Here is a 19,015-nt window from a genome sequence, read left to right on the forward strand (position 1 = left end):
TATTTATGGAAGATTGATTGCTGGATCACGGCACGCTAAGAAGGAGCATGTTTACCGCATGCACTGAAAGATCTGCCGACAGACAGATTAACCACACACTGGCATCACATCTGGCAACCGGTGACCTCGCAGGTCAAACTGCTGAGATGCAGGAAGAGGTCAGTAGATCGCCGGCTAAGGCACGCAACAAATCACAGCGGGTCACGCGGCAGACACATCATGAACATACAGTGTGTACGGGACAAGTGTGAAATCTAAGCCCAAATAAAGTTTTAAAACTTTTTTAAAACAGTTTCCATGTGTTGTGTTCGAGTGACAGAGTTTTGTCTACAGCAGCGACCCCCTTTCATAAGCTCCACCCTGTGACTCTCAGCTGCTGTCAAAGCCCGAGAAGGACGGATGCAAGTTCTGCCTCCATTGTCCTACTCAAGGTGCGTCTTTCTTGTTATCCATGCCATGACATGAGATGGGGAGCGAACATGTGAATGACTCACCGGGGCAACATTGTAGGCCAGAAGCACATGCCTCATGTCAGGGGACACTTCGTACTTGCTGGCTTGGTACATTTCCTACAAGGGACGAGCAGAGGAGACCATTAGCCACACACGCTTAGCATTTTCTTCAATGCGATTCTTAAATTGCCTGACAGATCTCCCCCAAACAGAGTGCACGCACACACACAGAAACATTAATCTGGTCTCGCACCGCCGGCCATGTTACCACATTGCCCCAGGTCCAGATTTAACACCACTGTTTACAAAGCGCACACAGGATTACAGAGAAAGATGATATCAGATGATGTGAAAGATGCTGAATCATCTGAGAACTCCGACCCACACATTCCCTGGGCTTTCGGTTACAACGGCTGGGGAATGAAAACAATGGTGGTTTCTCCGCACCTTAGAATCTGCAGTCAGTAGCCTTCTATACAACAGTTTGATGGCAAAAGATAATACTTCTCTAAATCTCATTTTCGTATCCCTGTACTCACAAACTTTTTTCTTTCAACCAAAATGGCCTTCTCTTGTGTTTTGACGTTGAAGCGGACCACATCCCCTTCGCGTGTTTGGAGGAGAAGCTCATCACCTGCGCAGAAAAGAGAGAAAAAGATCAATCCCAAAATCTAAATCTGATACAGATCAGCAGGCCACAGTAGTACAGTAACCATGTGATGCTTACGGTATATGAGGTGTTGAAATTTTTTAAGTAAAATTCAGAAAATTTTAATATCATTGTTTGTGTGTGTGTGTGTGTGTGTGTGTGGAGACATACAGCGCACAAAACAGAATTCAACCGATCGGAACTAAGCCGTAGTATGAACAGTCAAACAGTATTTCACAGTCTCAAAACGTTAGCAGCAACAGAAAAGCTATGTTAGCTTTGACCTTTGTAAAGCAAGAATAATAAAACACCACAGCTACTCAGCCTCTTTTCACCTCACCTGTAAATATCTCTCAATCCTGCTGACTGCTTGCATTTCTTTTAATGGCACATTTTAATTGGGTGTAAAGGCCCGCTATGTACTTGGGCAAATGCTAATGGCCAAGATGTGACCAGATAACCACTTTGCCATTCATACTGAATGGCAAGTTTAAAGCAACCTCTCCATATTTAAGCCTTTTAATAGATCAAGCAATATAACCAGCTATTCTGAAGCCTTGGAGTGCCAATAACACTAAACGTTTAAAAGATAAAATTAAAAAGTATGCTCTTGCAAGGCTGTCAACTCTTCATCTAGTTGTTATGTTGTCCTTTTACAACATATTAAAGGAAATCTTCAGAATTTCAAGATTTCATAGCATAGTTGTATTTCTTTCTCTGAAATACACGTCTGGCCTTTTCTGTCTCTCAGGTCCAACTCATTCCCCCTTCGTAAGTGATGCTGTACCCAGTTATTATAACTCAGGCGGACTTTCGGGCCATAATGCATCCATTTTACAGCTCTACTTTAAACCAGGCCGACAACCACAGGATGAGTTTCCCCTTTGTAGCCAGGTTCCTCCCAAGATTATGTCCTATTGGGGAGTTTCCTTGATTTACGTGGCTTCAGCCCTGGCGTTGGTCCAATTTCCCCTCTGTTTCTTTATGAAGCATCTTTGTTACAGTTCTCCGGAAAAAGCGCTACATAAACAAAATTGAACTTAACTGAATCAATAAAAATTGAGATTCAAGCCACGCTTGGAGGCGGAGCTTCAGCAGAGCAGCACAGTGAGGTACTGCAGAGAGAACTAGCTAGAGTTAGTAAAAGGGAAAACACTCGATGAATAGTCTATGAACATTTCACTGCCAATATCTCTGTTCAGATATTGCTTTAGCCAGCTACACAGAGAGAGTAAATTAGGTATGCCTTGATCTGTGAAATGAGCTAAATGTTGTGGTGGAAATTCTGTTTAACTGGACTGATTTTGGTAGAACAAGCCACATATTTATCATATAGCCTACTGCCTATCCTTTAAAGTTTTTAACTTTTGCTCCATTCCAATGAGTGAAAGCGGAACAATTTATGAAATGGAATCATATCGTTTGGTAAAATAACAAGCGTAGAACTTGGATGGGTGCCGGTGGCAACTTTTGTTGCTCAGTTGCCGTTGCTCAGCTGAGAATGGATGGACTTCCGGCAACTGGCCAACAGAATTGCCACCGCGTGAACACGGAACTTTCCATCTTCTAATATAAATCAGACACACAGACAGCAAGTGTTGAATGCTTGGAGTACTTTATTGAGAGGGTAACAAAGCAACTTTCTCAGTGGGCGATTGACCTTGGTACAGGCCCAATTCAATAATTAGATCACTTGGCACACATGTAAGGATAAGTGAAGCCACAGGACTTGTCGTTCCAATCTTTATCGGCTGTGGATGAAAAACATGAGAAATCAGTGCATGTCAAACATATATGAGCTGCAGTGACAGGGAGAAGGAGAGAATGCTTACATCCAAAGTTTGAGTGCACGCAGTGCTCACGTTCAGAGTTGTTCGGTTCTCCAGAATTCCACTTTCTAAATTGCACACGAGTACCATCAGACCACAACCATGTTCCCTCCTGAACAAGGGAGAGGCAAATGCATTAACACAATATACATTTGTCTCAAAAAAGCATATGCACTAAAATATCAGTAAATTAATGCAGAGCCACACACACACACACACACACACACAAGTAAATAAAGGCTATGTCTAGGGACACCAGCTTATCTTGGGTAGTTTTCTTGCCTGCAACAGTCATCCCTCAGCAAGAGGTCACTGCCCCTCCTCAATAATCTTCCTCAATTGGCACTAATTAAGTATGAATTATGATTGACAGCAATATTCCCAGGTTCTGCTTTCAGCGCATAGAATCAAAGACAGCAGACATTTTAAACAACTGCTTTAATGATGGTCACAACTGATCACTGATTGTACCATTATTCTGATGATTGGGACAATCCAGTGCCTGCAGTGACCCCACAGGGATTTAGATTGTAATGCAAGTTAAAACAATTTTTTGGTCATGTGCCCAAGATAAACTGCTGTCCCTCCTATGACAACAAAAGAAAAGATGTGTTTACCATATTGTAAAAAGTGAGGATTCTACAGATTGTGCTGATCTCTTATGACAATTCTTGTGGATGTCAGACAGTCCGATCCAGAATGGTTCGTTTTGGCCCACATGCTTTTGGAGTTCCATAAGAAACGCATGATCTTCATCAGTCCTCTCTGAAGCCAGGTTTCCTCCAAGAGACAAACAGCTTTCCTGAGAGAGAGATAGACACAGAAGAGACACTACTGCAATGATGTTTTTTTAATCATTATTATGATTGATAGTTGGTATCATGACACTTTGCACTGTGAAGTATGTCATGCCAATAAAGCATTTTCAGCTTTTAGTGTATGTATCATTTAAAATGGCACACAGTTTTCATGAAAGATTTAGATATGTACAGACGTGTTTGATAACCTCCAGGCTTTAAAATGGCTGGCATTGGGTCACTTGGGGGTTTGTATTGCAATGCTAGAAAATATACTTCAAGTTACACCATAGCGGCTTAAACAAGAACCTCAGACGTTGTCCACGTAGGACATGGACCGACTTTTTGGGGTACATATGCTGAAAATCAGGCCCAGCTCTAGCCTCTCTGTCACCCTAGATAAGATTTCCGAATGGGGGGGGGGGGTCGACTACCACAGACACAACACACAATTTTATTATTTTTTTCCTTTGGTTGGCACTCCCCCAGACAGATTGGGCCCTATGCCTCGAGCTGGGTCTACTCAAAATTAAAGAAGACCCCTGTGGTTTAAAAAACATCACTGCAACCTAAAGGGCACTTTTACTGTCTCAGGGCAGGGGGCATATGTTTCAGCATATGTTAGTGCCTACCTGTGCAGGTGCCAGCGTACATGTGTATATTATCAGATTTTTAAAAAACTATATTTGATCTTATTTTTTGTTACAACTATTTCATATAGCCATTACAACTTAAGCTCAAAGAAACTGCATCATACTTGAAGTGCATGTTCTTGCTTCAAACCACAAATCGGAAATATTCTATATCACCAATTGTGAAGCTGGCAGGTCTTCAGAAACTTCTGAAAGTATCCACGATATCATCTATTGCACACAAGTTTGCATGCTTCTTTGTCTGGGCCAAAGGAACACACCCACTAAAACTGAAAAAATATATATTTTTAACTCCAGAAAGTAAACAATCCCTTGAAGTTATTACCTCAGCATCAATCCAGTTTGACTTCTTGCCGAAGTACCGGAAGCAGCGCTGATTGTAGTACACCCACCCTCCAGGGCAGGGACCCTGACAAAAATCTGTATGGGCTGTTTAAGATACAAAGGAACATATACATGTGATGGCCACGTTTTACAGTTGTCTGTCAATTAGGAATTGATTTGTACCTATAAAAGCAACTTCCTGTCCAATTATTGGTTTCAAGTATTAGGCCATTGTTGTTTGGTATTCTGTCAAAAAGGCCCTCTGTATTATCATAAATTAAGACTTGTATTGCCAACCGTATGAGGTAAAAACAAATGAACACAAAAATAAGAAAATACTCACCCCAAGCCATGCAAGAGAGCGCAGGAACACAGGAATGTTGACAATGTGAAGGAGGCCATGATGACTCTTCAGCTACCAGGAAAGAATTATAAAGTCAACTCAAGAACTGCAGACAGAAAAAGTCTGCAGCACACGGATGTAAAATAAGCCCTTTAATGGTGCAAAATAAAACTGACAAGTTTTGATGCTACTGCATCATCATTAGAGTTATACAAAAAGACATAGTACAAGATCAGCAGTTCTTATAGACTTCAGCAGATTAATAATTGACACAGATCACATGCTTCCAACAGGTGCAAACATAAAGCCCTTATTTGGATATAGACTACCGGAACAATCACCGCAATACTTATACCAATTAGGGTTGGGCCGATGGACGATGCCTAGCTGACATCGACCACTGAGCCCAACATCATGATTTAAAGGAATTTGTGATTTACTAAAAGAAAAACAGCTTATTTAATCACACGATATACCTTCCGGTGAAAGCATGTTTTAATTTAGGCACAAACATAAAAAATATTTTTAAATCTCCCTGGTTTGTGCCTGCCTTAGTAAATCAGGGGGTGAGTCTTTATTTGTATCGCAAAAGCGGCGACTAGTGAGCTGAAAATTAGTGGGGCGCAAAACTTTCCTTTAAACTAATCATTGATCTCAAACTGTTTTAATTAATTTTCAGTGATTAACAAGCATGCGAACAATGTGACTAATCAATTGGAAAGTGACACACAGCTTCTTCGCATTGTAGAGATTAAATGATAAATGCGATTTAGAAAAATCCATTTTAATCACTAAGCAGTGGCAGAAACCTCCCCTGATTTTCCTTGAGTATCAATACAATTAATCCACAAAATAGGTTACTCAATACTATCATATATAGCCAGCTCTCCCCAAATAGGCAGTTTTAGTGAGTAGTCTAGGCCTTATAGCCTACATTTATTTTCATTTGCAGTAGGCCTACGCAATTGTGCACATTTTTAATCAAAATTATTTGCGGATACATGCACTTTTCTTGCATAGCTATTCATGGCAATTATCAATATGCGTAGATTGTAAACAATCTTGAAGTGCAGGTTTTGTTTTTGCTGGTTATTTTGAAAGCTAGTCTAAATAACAGACTGGTGTCTCTTGTTTGTATAAGCGTAGAATACTTGGTGATGAAAACTGATTTTTTAACGGAGAAATTGAATTTATGATTTAATCCCCCTAATACGGTAGGATATGAAGACGCTGTGTGTTAAGCTACTTGCCATTTGATTAGTCCGATCGTTGGCACGCTTGATAATAAAGGAAAATTAATGAAAACAAGGTGAGATCAATAACGATACAGCCATTTTTGGTCATTTTCATTAAGGCTACCCAGAAATTCTTCTGTTGACTGAACATCTGCATCACTCTGCATAACACAAGAGAGACAGAAGATCTACAGCACTAGGAATGGATGGGGCTGTTTTAACAGCTCATCTGGTGATTTATATCATATTAAAATAAACAAAAGAGAAGTTTTGTTACCTTTTGACAGCACGTTGAGGCGATCACGAGGAGTTTCCTTCTTTCGGTCTTCAGAACAATCCTATTTTTTATTATTTTTATTTTATTTTTTTGAAAAGAAAATGATTACTTATTGTAAACAATTTTGTCATTATAATGGCAGGTGAATTATGGGGCGATGGGTCTGACCAGCTATTAGATCTGGACCCCCAAAGGGGTAAAAAAACAGGTCAGGGTTAAATTTAGATTTAATATCCTTCTACCTAATCAGTAATTATAACATAATGTCCATCATAGGCCACAACGGCATTGTCGAGGAAGGATTTCAAGTATGCTCGTCAGGGACCTTAATCTCTGCATACACAATGTAAGGTTCCTTTCTGACATGCAGTTGCTAAATAAAACAGGTAACACATCTTCAATGCACTCCAAAGGATTATGATCCTACCCAAGACGACAAGAATGAAAGCATGCTACCAGTTTCTCTGCAGAGCCTGTCCTAAACACAGTGTGCTGTAAGAAATCAGGCGTAAATATGATTTATATTAAGCTCTCACAATCAATGAGATTTATAACATAATTTTTACATCATACACATTAAAATAATCCAAAATTAAATATGCCTACGTTTCAGGGCCCTTGGAATCATCCAAACAATGCTCCCCCCCCCCCCTTTTACAGTACCCCTGACTTTGACCTGCACCACAGAGGCAGAGGACAGAAAACATGCTAGCATTTGCTGACAGTGAGCCTGTCTAAAGACAGGATGGGAGTTTTCACTCTGATTTATAGCTGTCAGCAGTGCCCATCAAGGTCGCTGGGGAATCTCATTTGTCATTGTGGTATAGCTCTGTGTATCCGCCGCACACTGTAAATGAAGCTGAAAATGGTAACATTGGGGCATAAATCTTATTTTATTATTGCTCTTACATTCCATAATAGAGTTTTCTGAAGTATGGTGTTTGCTAATGATATGCCCGCAACCATCGCGAGGAAGAAACCATAAAATAAATAATCATAAAAAAAACACGATGGCTGTTTAATGATGGGGCTAAAAAGGTTTTTGAACATAAATAAAAATGTGCTGTGAAAGGAAGCTAATACTTCTATTCAAGTGTGCTACTGTGTATTGTAATGACAGATTTAGAGGCTATGCTACAGGCATCTTAAAGCTAATTTGATCAATGCATATTCAAGTCACTGCCAAAGTTTGAGACAGACAGCATAGATTTCCATGTTAATTATCTGCAAATGCAATACATCCTATTCTAAAGAATGAATTGCATTATTGCAATCTTTGTGAATTACATTTAGAGAAATAAACAGCACATTGTGAGCAGGTTGCTCATTGTTATATACATAGGAAATATCAATGAAGATTTTTTTGCTATTCTACCAAATTAAACTGGAAAAACTATGCCAAGCAGACCAATCACAATTGAGTAATCTTGAGTTAGCCTACTAGCACATGAACAAACAGATCCAGACCAGTTTTCTGACATAACCTATAATCTATAATACCTCATGACATCATAATCCCTGTTGGAGTACTATCTCCTTAAAATGAGTCAATAAGACATATATTCCACTAAATTATATAATGCATACCCAAAAATCTGGTGGTTTAGTCTCAATCTCAGTTCAGGACTGGCTCACTTCCTATAAACTAACATGATATAATTTATAGAAATACATTTTACTTATACAGTAAATATATCAGATAATCGTATATAATTAGTCAATCTGCAAATGTGAGGCTGCAAATGTGCAGTCGCACATCAGTAGAATCAACAAAGCATATCCTATTTTAATTTGCAGTTATGTGCATAATAAGCAAGCTACTATTCCTGGCCGACGTTAAGCACAGCAACATGAGAAATCAATTGAACAGGTGTTGTTTACTGAAGGAAGAATTAATTGAAACAGCTAACTGGGGTGATTTACTCCAACAGCCTATGTCTGTAGTATCACTTTACTGGTCCACACTAGCTAGGTGGCAAGAGCTAATTCCTGATAATATCAATGTGGATGTGCATTTAGGATGCGCAGCCAATTGCCATCTGAAATAAGTGCGAACTTTTCTGGAGAAAACTGACCATGTTGAGGCAGTTTTTTTTTTTTTTTTTTTAAATTGGAATGTCCAATCAAACACTTTCCCGGGATGTGTCCTCAAATAACCCCTGCCACAGGCATGCTTTAACGGACAGCGTGTAGTCATACCACCAGCCCACAGATCGCTGCTGTTCGCAGCCCCTTGTCACCACTCGAAATAATGTGCCTAGTGTTTGCCGCTCTCAGAGGGGTTTCAGGCAGGCTTTTTAACGGCTCAGGCTGCGTGTTCGTCCCCGGGTATTCACGTGTGTTCGGCAGATGCCGTGGAGTCTCGCGCAGACCCATTTTTCTATTCTGTCCTGAGGCTGGCTAATCGCAGAAACCGAGAGCATCACCCACTTCCCTGTCAAGTATACCCATGCAGTTTTCAATTCAGCTTCTGACACATCACACTTTTTACAGTGACACAGTCGCAAAGGCACCTTACACAATTCCACAAATACATGAACCATAGAGAGATAGGTAGGGACGAAAGCACACACGTTTCGATTTTGAGCCGAGCGGCAAGGGCGTACCTTTAGTCTGAACATTGGGGAGGTTGAAATGCACAAACCACAAGAACACAAACCCACTAGGAGGGATCCAGGGCATAACCCCCCCCCCCCAGAAGAAATTATTTAGAAGAACAGAGGAATAATCATTGATGGTGAATCCTAATTGGAAAACCCTCCAGACTACTGATCAGTATACCCCAATCACTACACATTTTTATTATATGAAATTATTTTATTATATATACTATATTATTGGGGGGGTTATTTGGCATATTTTATCGGGGACGTTGTAACCCCCCATGAACCCCATAAATTTAGCCCTTGCCAAGTGGTGGCAGGCTGCCGACTGTAGGAAGTGGAGGATGAATGCATGATTCATCTTTTCTGCCTGGGGAATCAGCAGCTTCCTGTCCTTGTGGGAGCTTTACTTCCTGTCTTTCCTACGCATCTGTCTGTGTGTCCTTCTGTCCCAGAGAACTGACAGTCTGTCTGTCTGTGTGTCACGCCATCATTTCCAGGCGTGTTTCCACAGAAATGACACAATGACGCTAATTTGAAGCCATGATGACTCATTTCAAATGAGAGCTCAGATGTAGCTCAGACAAGCCAAGGATTATGGAACAGCAGGCATCAATTATGCATCGTTCTTAACTACACAGAATATTCATGATGATTGTTAGCCTTTTTAGGAGGGAATGGTTTCACATTTCAATCCCTAATTTGTGTCCCATTCTACTGAATGTGTTATCATTTTGATTTAATTTTGCTTAAATATTTTAGAACGATTTGTTGTCCCTCCAAATGCACAATGCCCTTAAATTCAAGTTACATAATTGTGAAGCTATTATCTGCAAGACAGAACAATTAAAATTAGAGCAGAAGTGCTTTTAAATTATTTGACAGAAAGGAAAGCTAATTTCTTTAGTGCACAACGTGTAGCAGTTTTTCCAAGTTTTCCTGATTTCTTGTGCAGAACTCGACCTTGCAAGCCGTCCTCTTGCATGTTTTCGTATATTTCAATTACTGCAAAGTCAATCAACAAGCTTATAAAGGTTTCAGTTGATGCACAGCAACCCCTTAAAATGCATCACCTGCTGTTCATAATTACTGTTATTAAAACAGGTAGATGATGCAGGCTAATTATAATTCTGGCAATAATGAAAATCCAATGGAGGAAGAAAAACGAGGTGATCTGATCTGCATGCTGTAGGCTGTTATGCAGTGATAGCAGCTGTAGGAAAGATTATGCTGATTTCAGCTTTGGCCTGCAGGGTGGGCCGTTCAGCCTAAAGCGGTTTGTTTATCACGATGTCTGTCATTATTTATTTATTTATTTATTTATTTATTTATTTATTTAATCACATTTATCAAGGTTATGACACACAATCCACCAATCACCTATCTGGCTATCATGGCTTTATGGCATGTTGTAAACCGCACAAGACATTAGCAATCCGAAAGAGGACGGTGTCTCTCTTGTAGTCATGGGATGAAACATGTTAACAGGAAAAAAATAGATATGAATCCAGTGATATCTTTAATTAATCATGACTGAACAAACAAAATCATGCATGTTGGAAGTAATTCTTGTAATATTTTGGAAATGCTAATAGCTAGTACAAAATTTTACTGAAATGTGTAACGTCCCTCGAGCTTGTAAACCAGGTCCCAAATTATGTATCCAGGAATGACCCACATAGTAGCCATATAGGCTAACATATATACAACAAAATGTCCAGTGTTAATTCAACTCTAACAGTGTTAATTCAACTCTTAACAGATACCATTTGATCCCACTCACGAATGTGGGACCAAATAATATCTTTTAAGTGTTGAATTAACACTGTACATTCTACTGTGTAGACACCTCATACATAAGGGGTAATTTCACCAGCAGCCTACGTCTGTATGCAGTCTGTATGGAAAGTTCTGAGACTTTGACAGAACGTGTTTGGAATCCTAAATATATTTTAAATTTGTTTAAGGGGGTGTTATGCTCTTAACCTTCTCATAATAAAATGTGAATATTCCCTAACGTGCTGCCTTACGGTATTCAAACAGGCACATACTTTTTTAGTAGCCTATTTCTCCTCCACAGAAACATAACAAGAATGCACGTTGAATACAACTGGGCTGCGGGTTTGCGGTCGAGTACTAATGTATGGTATGTTTCAGACCTTATTTTTTGGCACTCTAGCACACCGCTTATGTGTTTCACGTTCAAAATAAACTAAAGTGGGCGTGATCCCAACTGCTGTTAGAGAAACCGAGGATGATGGGAAGGACCGAAGAGAACGTGAGTTGGAGGAAGACTCAATATTTTGTGGCGGAAATTTTGAAAACGGCGTTTATAAATGTCTTCATTTATGGCAAATGAGGGATAAATAGTTAGTAGCTAGCCAGCCGGCTAGGTGGCTGCTTCGTTGTAATAAAGGCTTTTTGAGGAGGATGACTTAGGACAGCATCTTATTCCTGAATTTCCCTACTCAGTGAGTGGGAATTTGTTTAGGAGCCACAATCCAAGAGACAAATTACACAATGCTTTATACTACATCCTCAACCTGTTTAGACTTTAGTGGATATGCCTCTGCCCACTTTGTTCTGTAGTCGATCATGAAGCATCTCATAGCCTATTGCCTCTTGGATTTGCCGTCAGATTCCCCACACGATCCATGCCGACCAATACAAATGTTTCAGACACCTGAGCAGTTACACGTTTTAGGAGTATACACATAAATATTGGTAACTTTATATACAAAGCGTAATTAATAAATTATGCTTATAGCCTGCTTGAACTTGAATGAATTTTTTGTGTCGTTTGATGTTATTCTGGCACTGGAGGGAGTTCAGGAATAATGTGCTGTCGCATTATCATGCATTTTCAATGTTTTCTCAATAATAACATCTTATTTGCCTCTACATGCTAGTTTCATAAACCAAAAACGTGGCTGAAGTTCACTACAGGTTTCTTTACTGACTACGGATTCTACCCAGAATTTTTTACGTGTAGTATTTTTAAAGGGGTGCATCGATATATGGTTTCAAACACTCGCTGTGCGCTGTGATGGCGTTATGTGCACATTGCGTGGGTGATTGATGAGTGTTATTTTTTATTTCAAATGTTTTCCCCAAAGATGGTATTTCTCGGCATAATTGTGCCGCCGCTAAATATTTCTACTCCTGCGGTTCAGGCACTCTACGCGATAAGAAGAGATTTTAGGACAGCGCCTCCTATACTGCTTGTGTCGAAAATGCTGCGACGGAAACAGGGATTGATTTGCTTAGCAGTCGGGATCTGAGCAGAATGTAAACAAGAAGACATTCACGGTAAGAAGACATTTTACGAAAACTTTACATACTCCATGTACACACAATTGTTTTGCATTTTCATATTGGTAGGAAGCCAGTATGGGACACATTGTTGGGGCGTAGTAACATCTGGAAATGTTTGATATAGACTTGGATGCGCTGCGGCTAATTGCTTCTCTACCGCATGTTCCTCGTCCATAGTAGTATACTATATTACACTCGCAGGGAATTATAATAGCCAATCTGCGCGTAACACAGCCACGAATGTAAATGGGGAGAAAAATCCTCTCGATTGCAAGTGGCTTTGGATTTACGGGTGTATTGAGCGGCCCTGTTGAGGGAAGGACATTCGCTGTGCGCTGGGGGTCCTGAGCTTGTTCTGGAGTGCACTCAGCAATTGCTTGTGCTCTTTCCTTCCCTCGCGGAACATCGTGCGTGAGTATTGTTGCATGTCTGTTCAGACGAACACCGGCCCTGCTCCCTCAGCGCGAGCCAGGCAAATTACAGGCCCATGCGGCCTTTGTTGCAGCTCGTCTGAGTTCAAATTTTTTAATTATGTTTTCAAGTGGACACTTACTTCGCTATTGGCTATGCTTAATGTAAGTGCAAAGTGTTACAGATGTAATATCTGAGTGACAGTGATTGTTAAAGCCACAGGAAAAAAGACAATCAATGCACAGGGCAATCCTCTAGTCGATCAGGCAACCTGCAATCTCTGCAGAAGCTGTGTCAGATCCATGAGTTCAGCTGGAAGAGTGCACGTGCAACAGGACAGCTGGCTGTGTTCACTTTGAAGGACCTGTATATTAGTGGTCCTGTTGCTGGGACGGGATGGGATGGTCTGTATAACTGGATCTGTGTTGGGTACCACAGTGCATGTAGTGGGTCTCAGTGGCTGTCACATTTGAGCTTACAGCCTGAGGTATGTGCTGGCTTCCCCTCATGCATACAGCACACGTAGCTCCTTTGCCCTGCACCATTTTTGTGGTCTTATCACATGAAGAACATCAGGGCAGAATCATGATACCCAATGATGAAATGAAATGCGCAATTTTTAACAGACATTCCAGCCTTCCTCTGGTGCTCCGGTAGAAGGGTAGCTTTAGTGATGTCCACTGCCCTGTTTAAAGAACAAAAATAGGCTCTACTCACTGCTGATCCACTTGGCGCCCGGGTCGTTGATTCTGAAATCTTTGCTGAAAAGGTTCTCTATGGTCACTTTGCCCTTCAGTGCCAGGCTGTCATCCTCAGCTACGGAGAGAGAGAGAGAGAAATCTGTATGAGTACCGCAGAAAGTTACCGCAAACTTACAACCAAGCAGTGTGTGATATGAGGAGCAGTGGCATTGTGGTGATGATTCACGGTTCCGGTCCTGAACAATGTAGATGCAGACCAGTTAAGAGCACCTCCTGTGATGGAGGACATGGCTTTACCAAGCTCAAAGGCCCCTTGTTACCTCACTTCCTCTCTGCTTAATACATTTAAATATTCCCACTGGGAAAGTAACGTTCGGAAATATGTTTTATGAAGTAATAAGTTGCGGCCATTAGAAAAATCCACCACTGCCACACTCATACATAAAGTCGTAGGCAACATGTTTATGTCATTCATTTGATTTATCCGGGGAGTGCGGATATTTTAGATAATAAATAAATAAGTAATTAAAAATAAAGAAATTAATAATTTCAAGGGAGTACAGGCCAAAAAATTGCAGTATGCAGAGTTTTAATTCAGCGCAATACAAAAACAACAACGTCATATCTGTTTTATTCTACGTTAGTATGTTTACATTTGGGAAAAAGAACACAATGTGAAAAAGTGGGGAAAAAAGTGATGTAATGCTTCCTGTTACTAGGTAGTGCACAATGAGGTCACATTTCTCCTCAGAGGCACAGATACAGACCGCAATAGCTATTCATCTCACCACAGCTCGCGTCCAATCAGGATTGACTTTTGCTTACTTGATGGTGTGGACTGCTCGCATGAAGCCACACAGTGATATTTGATAAAACCATGAAACTGATAAAACGCTGGCAATCTTTTCTCAAGGCATCTCTTGGCCAGCTGTAAATATGATTATTAACAAAGGCGCCAAGACACTATCTGCTCAATGTGTATTTTATAACTTAATTCATTTAAGGATGATTTTCTGCATCACATATGATCCCATTCACACTGGGTTTCAGTGTAATCTAATATACAAAAAGGAAAAGGAAACTGGATTGCTATGTTTCTGTCCAACCTGCTATCACAGTGTTTTAAAATTATCAAGACAATTATCGGTAAGGAAGCTCAAGATTTTTAATTTGAAAATTGGCTGTTCATTAAATCACAAATGACCGTCTAAATAACTCCAATTTCCTTAAAAACGAAAAGAAAAAGATAAAACAAAAGTAACAAAGAAGCCACATTCAGTCAGACTAAATTGCTAAACAGTCACACTAAAACTTAGCCAAAACACCTGATGTTCTTAGAGATGGGAAAAGTACAGCAAGCACTCCAAGAGTAAATGGACACTTTGCAGTCTGAACAGAGAGTGTGTGTTTATGGAACTAATAAAAACTTTGAGCTAAGAACTCCCTTAGCCCTGAATGAATTTTGCATGTAAAGTGTGGAAATGGAATGTGTTGAAATATAACATAAATATTTACTTTTTTTTGAAAATATAATGGTATTGCATTATTTTATGGTATATTGCAGTAATGCAGTAATGTGTATATTTGCCCATCTGCTGTGATGTGTTAATATATTTATGATTTCATTTTAATTTGAGTATGTCAATGTTTGCCATTACCATAAGGGAAATGCCAGAGAATCCACACATTCATGCACTGCTGTAAAATGACCACCGCCAGGGGGCGCTGTTTGTTACATAAGAATGACTACTGCAGAATGTCAGAGATTTGTCATGAGAGACAGGTATACACTCGCAAACAAATACAGATGGACATCTAACAGAAAGACCCGTTGAAACAAAAGGAAGATGCTGTGAGGATGAGTGAGTTGGTGTAGGAGTGGATGGAGGGAAGCGATGAAGGGAGAGGGGTGAGGCACTCAGATCAGTCCACCAGGAGGCCTTCAGACCTCACACACAGACTGTTCTCCTTGCATGGGGTCTTTGCAAGAGTGAACGCAGCTCCTGGCCTGAGATTGTCAGATCTTCTTGGGGGTGAAAAATCAAGCTCTGTTTGCAGTCTCGCCCCTAATAGCCTACAGTACTGAATTAGGCCACCAGTACCCTGTGCAATGTCACACTTGCAAAGCATCATGTCCATGGATGGACTGTTGAAAGGAGGTGAAAGGAGCAGGGTGTGTACTCTCTTTGCCAAAAAAAACGTTACTTTCTTTTCTTTAACAAATACATGAGGAGTGAGTAGGACATAATCACAAACAGGTCCCTCTCCCTTGTTAAAAAAATCATGAAATAAAAAAAATCCCAAAACTGTTTTTTTTGTCTTTAAATTTAAGTAATAATATATTCATTTTTATAATAGATAAATGTTCCCTGAACATTTTAGTATGCAGCACTCGTTCGTGGCAGAGCATATTTTCAAAGATTTCAGGTAATCCTGTCATCTTGATGACGCACAGGTCTTAATATTCATCTTCCGTATCAAATTGTTTTGAACAGTTTCTGGCATTTATACATTTGTGGAAAATGCAAGTGACAGATTCTGCTAGTCCAGGCATTTGTTTACGATGTGACACACAGGAGCAGTCGTTCTGTCGTGCGGCACACTATATTTATACTTATGGTTGCACAACAGACTGAACTCATTCCAGTGTGCTGGGACCGGCTGCACCAACCAACCTGCTGGACATGTTGATTTTTCACTCCTGTATCAAAGATGTTCATGGTGGAGGTTAGGCTGCTTTGTGTTGAAAGCATGAAAATTAGTTTGAGGTGAATTGTGATGTTCTGTGTTCGCTGTGCTCCGGAAGATTAAATGAATCCGGCTGAATCGGTCTTGGCCTCTGTGTTGATTTTGTCTTAGCCAGCATCTGTGCCGTCCTGTGCCCTGTTTGTGCCAATGACTGAGAGACAGTTCTAAAAGCCTGACATGAAGCTGTCCTTCAGACCATGGTAGTCTGATTGTATCATGAGCGTGGCGCGAAAAGAGGGTGTGTTTCACAGTGTTGGGTACACTGAATAACCCCTAATTGGATCTTGTCAGCGTGACAACGTTGAGTTCACACTGAGGTCAGGCTGCAAAAAATAATTTCAGGTCAGACAAAGTAGTGAAGGAAGGGCCACTGAGTCACTGCTGTTAAAGTAGGCCAGTGTGAATCTAGTGACAGAATCACTGTTTGAGGGACTAAAAAAGGGTTGTTTGAAATGTTCAAGGGACTGTGTTATCTACTGACACTGGCTGTCATTGCTTTTCAAATACCTGACCCACTTAAGGCAAGAGAAATGAGTGTCCGCCATAGAATCAATATAAAGCACACACACGCACAACAAAGACTAACATTGATCAACTGTTCGTCTAGAGAATGTACTCTTCAGTTCAGATAACAGGACTCTTTCTGTCAATGGGATTTCTCTGAGCGAAAGGATCTTTTGAAGGCTTACAAGACTCGTATTCGTCAGTGCACCAGCCAAAAAGTGATGGGCCCACTCCCTGCAGGGATGGTGCTGCTGTGTGCCGGGGTTGGATATCTCTAATCCAGAAACACTCTGCTATCTAGCAACGAGAGGGAGATGGAAAGAGAGAGTGAGAGATAGAAGAGAAAAAGAGAGAGCTCCTATCTTTGCTGTTAGCAGCTTGGTGATTCAGACTTATCGATTCACAACCTCCAGCTTTTTCTTTCAGGCTTTCAGTACCGTTTTTCAGCTAATGATATTATTGCACTCAAGGAAAAATGGATATAATACTTATCGTCTCACTGGGCAGAGAATGTATGTTCCTTACGTGTGTCTGTGTGTTAGATATTTACCATTGTGTGCATACAGCATGTGTGTGCATGTGTGTGTACATGTGTGAATGTGTGTTTGAGCTCTGAATGTGTACAAGTGTCTGAGACAGCAGTGTGTATGCATGAGAGAAAGAGTTTTATATCAAATTTCATAAAAATGTCTTATTACTGTTAGTTTTTTTCCTGTTTTCATGTTTATGTGTCCCTTTTTCTCCTCCAACAAGCTTTGGCAATATAATCACACAATTTTGTTGTGCCAGTAAAACTTTACTGAATTGGTGGTAATAACTCCACATTAATAAGACCAGTAAAGCTAGGGGCATGTCCATATGAGGCAGCTGTTATCAGACTGATCTGGGTCTGAATCCTGGCCATGCCAGTGCTGACTGGGCAGGAGTCTCGTGGGACCATGGAGCTGTGGGGGGAAATATATTTGGCCGTATCCCCTCCCAGGGAGGGAGGGTTTCAGTTTCTTTGCATCTGCTTCTCTTAACTGACCCATGGGCAGACGCCAGCTGCATCAGCTGCTCAGTCCTCCAGTGCAACCGCTGCGCAGCTCAAGCGACGCACTGCATAGTGAGAAGGAGCTTCAGCTGGCTGTATGCCATTCAGAGAAAGGCTGTGCTCCTGCTTGCCCATCCAGAATTAACATACTGTAGCAATCAAGCAATTAAACCTGCAATTAAAATGAGGATTCCCAAATTGGGTGAGACATTTTTATTTTCTGTAGTCATCACCACCATAACCATATTCGGTTATATATTATCTCAAAGTGCTTAAAAGGGGGAGAAAGAGGCACTCGTGGTAAAGACACTGCCCTGCTCATCTCTGCATTGATGATGCTTATTTGCCTGCCCAGTGGCTGCTGCAGAGTTTATTGGCTTAGATGAGCCTGCATCTCTTCAGTGAGTCTTTTTAAAATGGCTGATTGGGTTGTTTGCTTGTTTCCTTTGCTTGTTGCATTATGCTCAGAATAAACTGCACACAGCTTGAGTGAAGTATGAGGAAAAGCAGATGTTTTGTTATTTGAAAAAAAAAATCTATTAAAAACGTTCAGGGGATGCTGAGCACATTAGTTCATCACCTTAAAATGAGAATGAGAAGGAAGCATAAGGCTATTCTGAGTACATAGGATAAATGTTGATCTCCTTCACGAACTTGCTCAGCTGTGAAATGGTTATGTACACCAGCAAATAAAACAATTAAAGTGAAGATATTGTAGGAGCCCAGTGTGGACAAGACCTGAGCCACTTGTGCTATGGTAACTCCACATGAAGAGGGGGAAAGAAAACGGAGGACAGAAATAAATATGAACAATGCACGGTGGAAAGACTTTCAGGGAAAGATATGAAAAATGTGTGCTGAAATGATTACATTCAATGAGAGTGCAATCTTCACTTCTAATGCACTGCCAGTTTTCAAAATTGCTAGAGATATTACTCGATAATAATCAACACTGAGGCTTCAGGATGAACACCAAACCCGAAAATCTGCCAGTAAAACTGCAACAGGGAGTATAAGACCCTGCATCAGTGCTGTCTGGAAATAAGCAGTTTCCTACACACAGTATAGGGTAAGAACATTCTGCCTCGAGGTAAAGCAATTTCAAGATGATTTTTCCAGTCTCCCAGAGTTGTGGTCAAAC

The 19,015-nt window shown here is 40.6% G+C and overlaps 1 protein-coding gene, 1 long non-coding RNA gene and 1 pseudogene across 12 annotated transcripts in view; 1 reads left to right on the forward strand and 2 right to left on the reverse strand.

Moving 5' to 3' along the window:
• LOC135260873 (dipeptidyl aminopeptidase-like protein 6) overlaps positions 1-19,015 on the reverse strand; it is a 165,313-nt gene that overhangs the window by 29,561 nt on the left and 116,737 nt on the right. For all 5 annotated transcript variants that reach the window (XM_064346538.1, XM_064346540.1, XM_064346536.1 and 2 more), the window contains 3 exons: positions 13,606-13,704; positions 992-1,086; positions 495-569 (listed from right to left, as the gene is read on the reverse strand). In XM_064346538.1, the coding sequence (XP_064202608.1) occupies positions 495-569; positions 992-1,086; positions 13,606-13,704 (269 nt within the window). The remainder of the gene's footprint in view (positions 1-494; positions 570-991; positions 1,087-13,605; positions 13,705-19,015) is intronic.
• On the reverse strand, positions 2,712-6,656 carry LOC135260270 (lactose-binding lectin l-2-like; annotated as a pseudogene).
• LOC135260874 (uncharacterized) overlaps positions 12,217-19,015 on the forward strand; it is a 151,040-nt gene continuing 144,241 nt past the window's right edge. For all 7 annotated transcript variants that reach the window (XR_010331769.1, XR_010331766.1, XR_010331767.1 and 4 more), the window contains exon 1: positions 12,217-12,471. This is a non-coding gene — a long non-coding RNA (uncharacterized LOC135260874). The remainder of the gene's footprint in view (positions 12,472-19,015) is intronic.

The sequence above is a fragment of the Anguilla rostrata genome, chromosome 8 (assembly GCF_018555375.3).
Source record: "Anguilla rostrata isolate EN2019 chromosome 8, ASM1855537v3, whole genome shotgun sequence".
In the NCBI taxonomy this organism is placed as follows: Eukaryota; Metazoa; Chordata; class Actinopteri; order Anguilliformes; family Anguillidae; genus Anguilla; species Anguilla rostrata.